The 12,075-nt window shown below is 42.5% G+C and overlaps 1 protein-coding gene across 2 annotated transcripts in view; it reads right to left on the bottom strand.

Moving 5' to 3' along the window:
* LOC126170827 (serine/arginine repetitive matrix protein 1-like) overlaps positions 1–12,075 on the bottom strand; it is a 594,764-nt gene that overhangs the window by 69,152 nt on the left and 513,537 nt on the right. For both annotated transcript variants that reach the window (XM_049920751.1, XM_049920754.1), the window contains exon 7: positions 3,611–3,662. In XM_049920751.1, the coding sequence (XP_049776708.1) occupies positions 3,611–3,662 (52 nt within the window). The remainder of the gene's footprint in view (positions 1–3,610; positions 3,663–12,075) is intronic.

The raw sequence follows: 12,075 nt of genomic DNA, 5'->3' as shown, positions 1-12,075 counted from the left end.
GTTGTTTTCGACGAGAGAAGTATCCTCTTTTGCACCAACACGCCGCCAAAGTTCTCTAATGTTTGGTTCCACGTTTATTTCTGAGCCTTTTTCTTCGTTTTAAAGCGTGCTAAAACTATGAACAGTCCACTACTTAGCGATAATAATTTGATTAATTCTTTGAGGTTAGCAGGCTCCCGTAATATTGTACCAAACCTGGACATAATCATTTCCTCGAAAAAGAAAAATGTCTAAAATAATAATATTGTCTTCTTTAACAATGTTGAGAATAAAGATTAAAGGTCTTTACAACCCTAATTTTATTTTTTCAATAAGTTGATCAGTTAAAATTATTGCATACAAAACGCAAACTAAGGATCCCGTGCCTAAACTCTGAAAATGGATACAAAAAGCTGTAGCACAGAGTACAACAAAAAAAAGAGTATTTACGTGTAACTGCTAATAAGAAGAATGAGACTCTATATCCCTTACGTAAAATTATTTCTCAAATAGGATATTTATGCCACTAGTTCATTTAAGACACTGACATATTTTTTAGAAGACGCCTCCTGTACATGTGATGAGTGTGCATGTGCAATACTAATAGAATCAGAAAACTACTAAGCTGTTCCTCGATTCTTGTTTTGTATATAGTTTTCTAAAGCTTTGCGTAGTAATTACCTAAACAGTAAATGGTTTTGCCAGCAAGAGTGGCGGAGCGGTTCTAGGCGCTACAGTCTGGAACCGCGCGACCGCTACGGCCGCAAGTTCAAATCCTGCCTCGGGCATGGATGTGAGTGGTGTCCTTATGTTAAGTAGGTTTAAGTAGTTCTAAGTTCTAGGGGACTGATGACCTCAGAAGTAAGTCCCATAGGGCTCAGAGCCAATTTTGAAACAGTAAATGGTTTGCTTCTTTTACCGCGCATTGACCACATTTACAGTCCTACGCTTCTTCTGTTATTCTGTTTACATTTGATCTGAGGACGGGACAGTCCAGGGCAGAGCAGTGCTGTGCAGTCTCAGTAGCTCCGTAGCTTTCTCTCTCACACCTATGCCGACACTAGCGACACATGGTCGCGTGCGAGGCGCTGAACTACACTGCCTTGCGCCCGCGGCCTCCGGCCACGCCCACCGGGCGCAATTCTTGGTTGAGCCTGGTGTATATGGAATCGAATGCTCTGGTCCAACTAAACTTATCATCAACTGGAAATGGCTATGTTAAGCTACGTGGATACCATTTGCACCCTCTTATTCTGTTTTTTAGGTTCCCAATCAACGATGGAATTTTTCTGACTGACAATGCTCCATGCCAACGGGCCAAAATTGAATATCATTCTGGACAATTCGTGCGACTGATTTCGCAATTCTTCGAAACTATCAGTTTAATAAGTCACGGCTGCAAAATACTAACGCGAATTCTTTACAGACGAATGGAAAAACTATAGAAGTTGACCTCGGGGAAGATTAGTTTGGATTCCGTAGAAATATAGGAACACGTGAGGCAATATTGACTCTACGACTTATCTTAGAAGCTATATTAAGAAAAGGCAAACTTACGTTTCCAGCATTTGTAGACTTAAAGAAAGCTTTTGACAATGTTGACTGGAATACTCTCTTTCAAATTCTGAAGGTGGCAGGGGTAAAATCCAGGGAGCGAAAGGCTATTTACAATTTGTACACAAACCAGATAATAGTTATAAGAGTCGAGGAATATTAAAGGGAAGCCGTGGTTGGGGAGGGAGTGAGACAGGGTTGTAGCCTCTTCCCGATGTTATTCAATCTGTATATTGAGCAAGCAGTAAAGGAAACAAAAGAAAAATTCGGAGTAGGTATTAAAATCCATGGGGAACAAATAAAAACTTTGATGTTCGCCGATGACATTGGAAGAGCAGTTGAACGGACTGGATAGTGTCTTGGAAGGAAGATATAAGACGAACATCAACAAAAGCAAAACGAGTATTATGGAATGTAGTCGAATTAAGTCGGGTGATGCTCAGGGAATTAGATTAGGAAATGAGACACTTAAAGTGGTAAAGGAGTTTTGCTATTTGGGGAGCAAAATAACTGATGATGGTCGAAGTAGAAAGGATATAAAATGTAGACTGGCAATGGCAAGGAAAGCGTTTCTGAAGAAGAGAAATTTGTTAACATCGAGTATAGATTTAAGTAGCAGGAAGTCGTTTCTGAAAGTATTTGTATGGAGTGTAGCCATGTATACAAGTGAAACATGGACGATAAATAGTTTAGACAAGAAGAGAATAGAAGCTTTCGAAATGTGGTGCTACAGAAGAATGCTGAAGATTAGATGGGTAGATCACATCACTAATGAGGTATTGAACAGAATTGGGGAGAAGAGGAGTTTGTGGCACAGCTTGACTAGGAGAAGGGATCGGTTGGTAGGACATGTTCTGAGGCATCAAGGGATCACCAATTTAGTATTGGAGGGCAGCGTGGAGGGTCAAAAGCGGAGAGTGAGATCAAGAGATGAATGCACTAAGCACATTCAGAAGGATGTAGGTTGCAGTAGGTACGGGGAAATGAAGCAGCTTGCACAGGATAGAGTAGCATGGAGAGCTGCATCAAACCAGTCTCAGGACTGAAGACCACAACAACAATAACAGCGAACATTTATTGAACAGAATCAAAAGGTCAGCTTGTACACAAAATCCTGCAGCGGAATCATTTTCGCAATTATGGACAACTATACGGGCAAATGGCTCAATATTTCTGTATGGTATTTCCAACGAATTGTTGAATCCATGCCATGTCAAGTTTCTGCACTACGCCTGGCAAAAGGAAATCGGACACGGTATTAGAAGGTACGCCAGGACTTTTGTCTCCTGTGTGTATATGTTCATTTGCGGCGTATAGTATCAATAATTATTATTCTTATTACATTTATTTCAGTTTTCGTTTCTTCCACACTCCTGCGGCACAGGAAATCTTACAGTTTATACCTTTCCGTTCACCATGGATTACGGTTTATTTCCAAAAGAGCCTCTGCTCCTTGACATCTTCGTCGCTAGACGAGTTTATGACAGACTTAACCGATTTGTCTTCCTGTTAATTTATCTTTAAATCGAACTAATAGTTAATAAGGTTTATATCTTCTCTACTTTCCTCACGATTGACTCTATCACATTCGGTTGACAGAACTCATGAGTTTCCTTTTACTGTTGCCTTCCTGATCACTTTCTCAAGTGACAAGTGAGACAGTAAACACAAGAAACTATAATCGCTCTTCTCGCACGATTTCGTCTCTCTGCATTTCTCCCTTACGTATTGCCGGTGATACTCAGTTAGTGAATTCCTCTACAGTATCTCCATTTCTTTCTTTATTCAGGAAACCGCAAATCTTTTTTGAGTTCCAGTCTCAAAAGATTTTTATATGTCCTAATGTGTTGTGAAGACTAACCCCTTCACCCTTAAGTTAGTTGATCGCTGGCTGATGAACAAAGCTCTGACTGTATGTTCCGACACTACGTTCTGCGACATTACATTAAAAAGAACTATGAGAAAACATGTTGCTAAGTGTATAGTCCCGCAAAACGTTACGGCTCATATTATTTCAGTCACTTCTGAGAATAGGTGATATTAGTGCACCTCTACACATAATGCAATTACCACTGACCTTGTAGCTGCAGCCAATCGACGTTTTTGCGTCGCCCTGGCGTCCGCCCTCCCTGTGAAATTAAGAATTGTTTTATGATTAGCAGTAGTGACATGATTAACGATAATATTATTAGTAATGTGATTCCATTTGGTTTCTTTTTAACTGGAAGTGGAAAACAACAGATTCTGCGTACTAGTAGGCAAACTATCGCTTTATGTGCAGGGACATGAGGCCTTGGGGAAAGGAGAGCACAAACATCTTAAAGAAGATGCTGTTACCTTCAATAGATCACTGTTCGATTCCATAAGACTATGTACAAAATATCTTCTCATTCGTAAATCACTCCGTCCCGAGACTTAGCGGACTTTTACTAATAAACAGATGAGTACATCAGTATTATTTATCCGTTTGTAGTCTTACATTTTGTCACGATGGTGTCGGCGTAACGTCTTCAACTAGCAGTCAAAACGTCTTAGCCCACTCGTTAAATTCTGAATACAAATCCTAAGCAATAGCGGCGGAACACATTCGGTGTAAAGTGTAATCTAACCCTAGTTTTCCAACGGCGTTGTCAAAGCAGAGCGGAGGGGTGGAAGAGATTAAGGGCACCCCTTTGCCTTTACAGTGTAAAGTGCCCCTAAAAGGCGGAAGAATCAATCACGATCAATGTTATGAGGATGCAGAAGGAAATGGAAAGCACTACAGTAAGTCACTCAACATATATCCATAAGACATCTGACTTGTAATTGAAAAAGGTCACATGTGATCACTTCACTGCCAAAAGATTCGGATTAGAGAGGACTGCCATGGTGGAGGTGACCAAGAGAGAAAGATTAATTAACTAACATAAGCTTCTACTAGTGGGAATGTGGAAAGTCAGAAGTCTGAATGTGGCACTGAAACTAGAAATCCTTAGAAGGGAAATGTGAAGGCTCAGTATAGTTTTAGTGGACTACAAGAAGATAATATGTACTGTCACAAAAATGCTAGATAATAATAACAGCACTGAAAATGGTACAAGGGGAGTGGAAATCTCTTTGAATAGGAAGGTAAGACAAAAAGTAAAGTATCTCGAACAGTTCAGTAAGCACTGTTCTCATCAGTACCTGTAGCAAACCAACACCAATAAAAATAATTCAGGTATACATACCGACGTCTCAGGCACAAGACGTACGGATACAGAGGGCGTATGACAGCACTGAATGAATAACTCAGACTGTAAAGAGAGATGATAATCTAATAATTACGGAGGATCGGCACGCTGTAGTAGGAAACGGGAAAGAGCAAAGACTTACGTGAGAATATGGGCTCGGTAGCAGGAATGAGAGACGAAAAAATGTAATAGAGTTTTTCTGTAAAATTCAGCTAGTAATACCGCATGCACTGTCCAAAATTCAAAAGTTCAAAAGGTATACTTGGAAAAGACCTGCTGTCAAGATAATATATCAGCTGGATTACATAATGACCAGACAGGAGTTAAAAACCTAAATACTGGACTGTAGGCCGTATAAAATCTCAGAACACAATTCAGTAATAATGAAGAATAGATTTAGGTTTAAGAGAATCAACTGGGAAACAAAAAGTGCTGAGCAATGATGAGGTGCGTTTTAAATTCTAAGAGGCTGTAGATACTGCAGTGACGAAAACCACAGTCTGCATTTCTGTTAAAGAGGAGCGGATATATATAGAAAGGCTAATCACGGAAGTTGAACAGAAAGATCTTGGAACAAAAAGGTGGCTGCGAAGAAACCGCGGTTAACAGAAAAAATACTGCAGCTCATTGAGGTAAGAAAAATATGCAAAAATGTTGAGGGAAAGACAGGGATATAGTAATATTCAGTTTGGAATGGAACAAATAAGAGATAAAGGGGTGCTAAAGCGAAATGGTTACAGCAAAAATACACTGAAGCACCAAAGAAATTTGTATAGGCAATCGTATTCAAATACAGAGATATGTAAACAGGCAGAATACGGCGTTGCAGTCGGCAACGCCTCTCGTAAGTCAAGTGCCTGGCGCAGCTGTTAGATCGGTCACTGCTGTTACCAGTGGCGGGTTACCAAGATTTAAATGAGTCTGAACGTGGTGTTACAGTTGGCGCATCGAGCGATGGGACACAGCATCTCCGAAATAGCGATGAAGTGGGGGTTTCCCCCTACGACCGTATTACAAGTGTATCGTGAATATCAGCAATCCGGTAAAACATCAAATCTCCGACATCGATGCGGGTGGGAAAAGATCCTGCGAGAACGGGTGCAACAACGACTGAAGAGAATCATTCAACGTGACAGAAGTGCACGGCATCTGAAAAATTTCAGCAGATTTCCATGCTGGGCCATCAGCAAGTGTCAGCTTGAGAACCATTCAACGAAACATCATCGATATGGTCTTTCTGAACCGACGATCAACTCGTGTACCCTTGATGACTGCACGACACAAAGCTTAGCACCTCGCAGGGACTGTCAACATCGACATTGGACTGTTGATGAGTGGAAACATGTCACCTGGTCGGATGAGTCCCGTTTCAAATTGTATCGAGCGGATGGACATATATGGGTATAGAAACAACCTCATGAATCCATGGACCCTACATGTGGGCAGGTGACTGTTCAAGCTGGTGGAGGATCTGCAACGGTGCACGGCGTGTGCAGTTGGAATGATATGGGACCCCTGATACGTCTAGATCAGACTCTGACAGGTGACCCGTACGTAAGCATGCTGTCTGAACACCTACATCCAGTCATGTCCATTGTGCCTTCCGACGGACTTGGACAATTCAAGCAAGACAAGGTGACGTACCACACGTTCAAAATTGCTACAGAGTGGCCTCAAGAAGACACTTCTGAGTTTGAACACTTTCGCTGTCCATCAACCTCCACAGACATGGACATTATTGACCATATCTTGGATGCCTTTCAACATGCTCTCCAGAAGAGATCTCCACGACCTCGTACTCCTACCGATTTATGAACAGCCCTGCAATATTCATGGTGTCAGTTCCCTCCAGCACTACTTCAGACATTAGTCGAGTCAATGCCACGTCGTGTGGCGGCACTTCTGCGTGCTGGCCGGGGGCCTACACGACATTAGGCAGGTGTACCAGTTTCTTTGGCTCTTCAGTGTACGAACTATTCGAAGAAGAATAATGTTTGTAGTAAGGACAGATTCTGCATAGAAAAGTCAGAACATCAATAGATGAATTAAAATCGAAGGTACCAACAGTAAGTGTGCAAGAGTAATTCCACTATTTAAACGCAGAGAAAAGAGTGGATACGTGGGAAGAATAAAGATAATGCCTCTAGAAGTGGCAGAGACGGTAGGCTGACGTAACAGAAGAAAATATAAGGGTCGATGAGGTAACATGGCGGATACAATAATGTTGTCAAAGAATGATAAAGCTGTTGGTAGACTTCAGTTAAATAAGGCAGAAGAATTTCTAAAATCATTTGGAAAAAAGGCAATCAATCGACCATCATGTTGATGTGTAGAATGTATGCTACTGGAGACGTACCATCCGATTCCCGGGAAAATATAACACACACGATTCCGAATACTGAAAAGGAAAAAAGACTGCGTTAACTATAAAATAATTTATCTAACACTTCGTGCATACAAGTTGCTGGCAAGAGAGATTTACAAATCAGTGGAGATGGAAACAGTGCATCTCTTAGGTGACGATCGGTTTCGCGCAAGGGAAGGTACACGCACAAGAGAGGCAGTTCTGACTTAGGAATGGAAGCAGGAACAGTAAGAATGGAAGACGAAGAACGAAGTGCTCGAATTAAAAAGGGATGTTGGACAGGGTTGCTGTCTTTGTCCCCGTCTGTTCAAGCTGTACATCGAAGAAGCATTGACAGAGACAAAATACAGGTTCAAGAACTGGATTAGAAATCAGGATGAAAGAGTATAAAATCTGTTGAGAGCGATGCTATCTGCAATGAATTCAAACAACTGCTGCATGTTATTCTGTGTAGTATGAACAGTCCACTGAGCACCGAGTGTGGCCTGAGAGTAAACCGATGAAAGAGGAAAGTAATGACTACTAGCACGAATGAAATTCTTTAAAATTTAAAAAATCTTTTAATTACCTAGATAGCGAACATATATATACTCCTGGAAATGGAAAAAAGAACACATTGACACCGGTGTGTCAGACCCACCATACTTGCTCCGGACACTGCGAGAGGGCTGTACAACCAATGATCACACGCACGGCACAGCGGACACACCAGGAACCGCGGTGTTGGCCGTCGAATGGCGCTAGCTGCGCAGCATTTGTGCACCGCCGCCGTCAGTGTCAGCCAGTTTGCCGTGGCATACGGAGCTCCATCGCAGTCCTTAACACTGGTAGCATGCCGCGACAGCGTGGACGTGAACCGTATGTGCAGTTGACGGACTTTGAGCGAGGGCGTATAGTGGGCATGCGGGAGGCCGGGTGGACGTACCGCCGAATTGCTCAACACGTGGGGCGTGAGGTCTCCACAGTACATCGATGTTGTCGCCAGTGGTCGGCGGAAGGTGCACGTGCCCGTCGACCTGGGACCGGACCGCAGCGACGCACGGATGCACGCCAAGACCGTAGGGTCCTATGCAGTGCCGTAGGGGACCGCACCGCCACTTCCCAGCAAATTAGGGACACTGTTGCTCCTGGGGTATCGGCGAGGACCATTCGCAACCGTCTCCATGAAGCTGGGCTACGGTCCCGCACACCGTTAGGCCGTCTTCCGCTCACGCCCCAACATCGTGCAGCCCGCCTCCAGTGGTGTCGCGACAGGCGTGAATGGAGGGACGAATGGAGACGTGTCGTCTTCAGCGATGAGAGTCGCATCTGCCTTGGTGCCAATGATGGTCGTATGCGTGTTTGGCGCCGTGCAGGTGAGCGCCACAATCAGGACTGCATACGACCGAGGCACACAGGGCCAACACCCGGCATCATGGTGTGGGGAGCGATCTCCTACACTGGCCGTACACCACTGGTGATCGTCGAGGGGACACTGAATAGTACACGGTACATCCAAACCGTCATCGAACCCATCGTTCTACCATTCCAAGACCGGCAAGGGAACTTGCTGTTCCAACAGGACAATGCACGTCCGCATGTATCCCGTGCCACCCAACGTGCTCTAGAAGGTGTAAGTCAACTACCCTGGCCAGCAAGATCTCCGGATCTGTCCCCCATTGAGCATGTTTGGGACTGGATGAAGCGTCGTCTCACGCGGTCTGCACGTCCAGCACGAACGCTGGTCCAATTAGGCGCCATGTGGAAATGGCATGGCAAGCCGTTCCACAGGACTACATCCAGCATCTCTACGATCGTCTCCATGGGAGAATAGCAGCCTGCATTGCTGCGAAAGGTGGATATACACTGTACTAGTGCCGACATTGTGCATGCTCTGTTGCCTGTGTCTATGTGCCTGTGGTTCTGTCAGTGTGATCATGTGATGTATCTGACCCCAGGAATGTGTCAATAAAGTTTCCCCTTCCTGGGACAATGAATTCACGGTGTTCTTATTTCAATTTCCAGGAGTGTAGATTTGGAAATGTGATAAGTAGTTTCAGTTGTCAATGTAACAAACCTACTATCTGCGAATAAGCACAGACACACAAACACACACACACACACACACACACACACACACACACACACACACACACACACACACAAAGAAGAAAGTCACCTTGGGAAAAATTACTTGTTACAGAATGATCTTCAAGCTTACAGTGTCTGAAGGGATACACAAATACAGAGGGAATAACTGAGCACACATGGTAAAAATGTCACCATATAAAGTCCGGAATGAGCATCATCCTCAGTATTCTCTGAACATATAGTGCTTGCACCTACGCAGTGTTATACCAAACAAAGAAGTATTGAACTTGCAATCCTCGTATAGGATGACAGTTCGACAGAAAGCGGATGTGTCAATAATAACCACAACGTGCCTTGTATAAGAGGCAACTTCAGTGAAAAGTTTGGTTGTAACAAAACAACACAAATGAGACTGGCTCTACAAGTGTAGGAAAAAAAGAATCAAATACATAGTAAATAGTAAAAACCAAAAGCTGTGAAAGTATTCAAAAGGAAGAACATATCGAGCGTAATAAAAATTTAGTCAAACTTATAACGTAAAAAGGTCATCGAAATAAAAGAGGATCCTGCAGGGACGTTCCACAACAACCTCAAATGAAAAATAGATAATACCGTTTTCCTATTTGCTGATTATGAAAGGAGATCTGTGAAAATGGTGAATCCCAGCAACCTTCAGTAAACGTAGCAGAGTCATAAGTGTGTTCATAAGAAAGAAAGATAAATTAGGTCACTTGTTAATAATACTAAATGTCCATAATAGAAGCTAAACAAAGCACTGAATAGTAAGTCGAAAGAGGCCATGTTTTTCGAAACTCTTCTGAGAGAAAAAATAGAAACTTACTAAAACTTTAACAGACCTTAAATTACTGAATAGAGCTCAATTATTATTACTTGACATTGATCGTTTAGATACTAGTGTTCTGATGGAAAATTATCTGGACACTACTAAGAACAATCTGCTATTGCACGTAACACGTTACTGGTAAAGTCACTGAATTGGCTGAATTACTTGATCTGTCATTATCTCATAATCATTTTAAATTTAATGGCGAATGAACTCGAAAATTAATTCTATAAAAATACGACACCTTAAAAGAGAAAACAGTATATTACCATCGTTACATGAATGATGCTCCAAATTTATTTTAGGGTAACGAGGTTTACTTCAGTAATTTTGCATCACTATGATGTGCTATGCATCGTAAAATAATTTTCACTTTGGAAATAGAAATGGGTTTCTCAATAAAATGCACTGTACAACCGAATTAAGGGATCACTGTTTCGAAACCCCGTACTTGTCTCCCATTCTGACGCATGTGTCTGAAATTTGCCTCAAAGGTGCGTAAAATTTTCCTCTGTGATGATAAAAATACTTTGGCTGGACGACGCTTCAGACGACAAGGTGTCGACAAGTACGAAAACCGGCCAGATGTGGCTTGTAAAGTAGATTAATGACTTCGGATTGGCACTAAATTTCACAGACAGTCTGCCCAACGCCACCGTGAAAGTGTCACAAAACTGAGAGGTCATCACAGCCCCTGTTACCCACATTTCACGCGTTCGTTTGACGCCTCTGCTATGGAGGTCAGAATCACGACGCTCAGCTTTAAAATCAACAGGTTTTCTTATGTGTGGCCCAGGAAAACATTTCAGACCCACCGCCACGCAGAATCTTAACTAAAAGGCCTCAACGGATGGCAGGAAAAGTGTCAGCGGAACTGCGCCTTTCCATGGAACTTTGATTCCAACACATTTCGTGGTCTAAAACTACAGTTCGCAGATCGATGACCTTTTGAAAACTTTCGATACTGACACCCTAGGATGTTCAAACCCTTCTCTTCGGACACAGTGGGTCTGCATCCGCATTGACAAGATAGCACTCCTTTGGCGAGACCGCAGTTTTTGCTCTTGTGTGCAAGCTGGAACCAGTAGGGATTGTTTAAAACCATTTAACGAAATTTGAACTTGATCTGTGGTGGCAAAGAGATCTCATGTTTCCTTTAGTGTTTCTGTTTCACGCCCCCCTGTGGCTTGATCACGGAGTAGTGCGTCATTGACACATGAGAGAATAGAATGGCGAAAGTTCCTGCTATGACAACTTCCCCCCCCCCTCCCCACCCCACTTCTGCAAAACCCTAGGTGGCAGCCGCTCACACCTACCGAGAATCTTAAAAATGTACCTGAGCACAGCTTGTATGGGTAAGAAAGCTTAATCAGAACTATTTCTTTAGTAGTTTTGAGGAACTACAATAAAAATAAATTTATCGTGTTGTGTTAACGATACACAACAAAATTTCTAGTCCAAGTACTGTGTGCTTCTACTGCTATATTCCTCCAGTTTTCTACACCTCACGTACAACTGGCAGTTGATTCACCTTCAAGTCACATGATGTGGTCTCCGTATTGTGCGATCTGTCTTCTCACCGTTGCTGTAAACTTGATTATGTAATATGATGTGTTGTCAATACAGTAATTTTAAATTTCTTTTCGTGGTAACCAAACGTACTCCTGTCGCATGTTCTTTATGTAATTTTCTTGTAACTAACACTGACACCATTTCCTGGCCCACGTTTCTTATATAATTTGATTTGTTTGTCAAATATCTTTAGTTATTATACTGCTTTTTTACACTCAATTTTAGCTCTGGTAGCATATATTCTTTTTGTATGTTGATCTATGTAACTGTATACATTTGCACACCACCGTCACTTCTTCTTGCCACTTTTGTTTCGACCTGTGCGGGTATAGGCAGCGATACGTTATGTTAATGCTATGAGCAGTCATGTAAGTACTAGTCGATACACAAACCTTTTATTTCGCTGTCGACCAATTACATGCTGCAACGATGAGCTATCCATGTTTTCTGTTTGTATATGGCTTTATTACGCATGGCAC

This window comes from Schistocerca cancellata, chromosome 1 (assembly GCF_023864275.1).
Source record: "Schistocerca cancellata isolate TAMUIC-IGC-003103 chromosome 1, iqSchCanc2.1, whole genome shotgun sequence".
NCBI classification, from domain to species: domain Eukaryota; kingdom Metazoa; phylum Arthropoda; class Insecta; order Orthoptera; family Acrididae; genus Schistocerca; species Schistocerca cancellata.
Note: the sequence above shows the minus strand (reverse complement) of the source record. Positions and strands in the feature narration are given on the sequence as shown.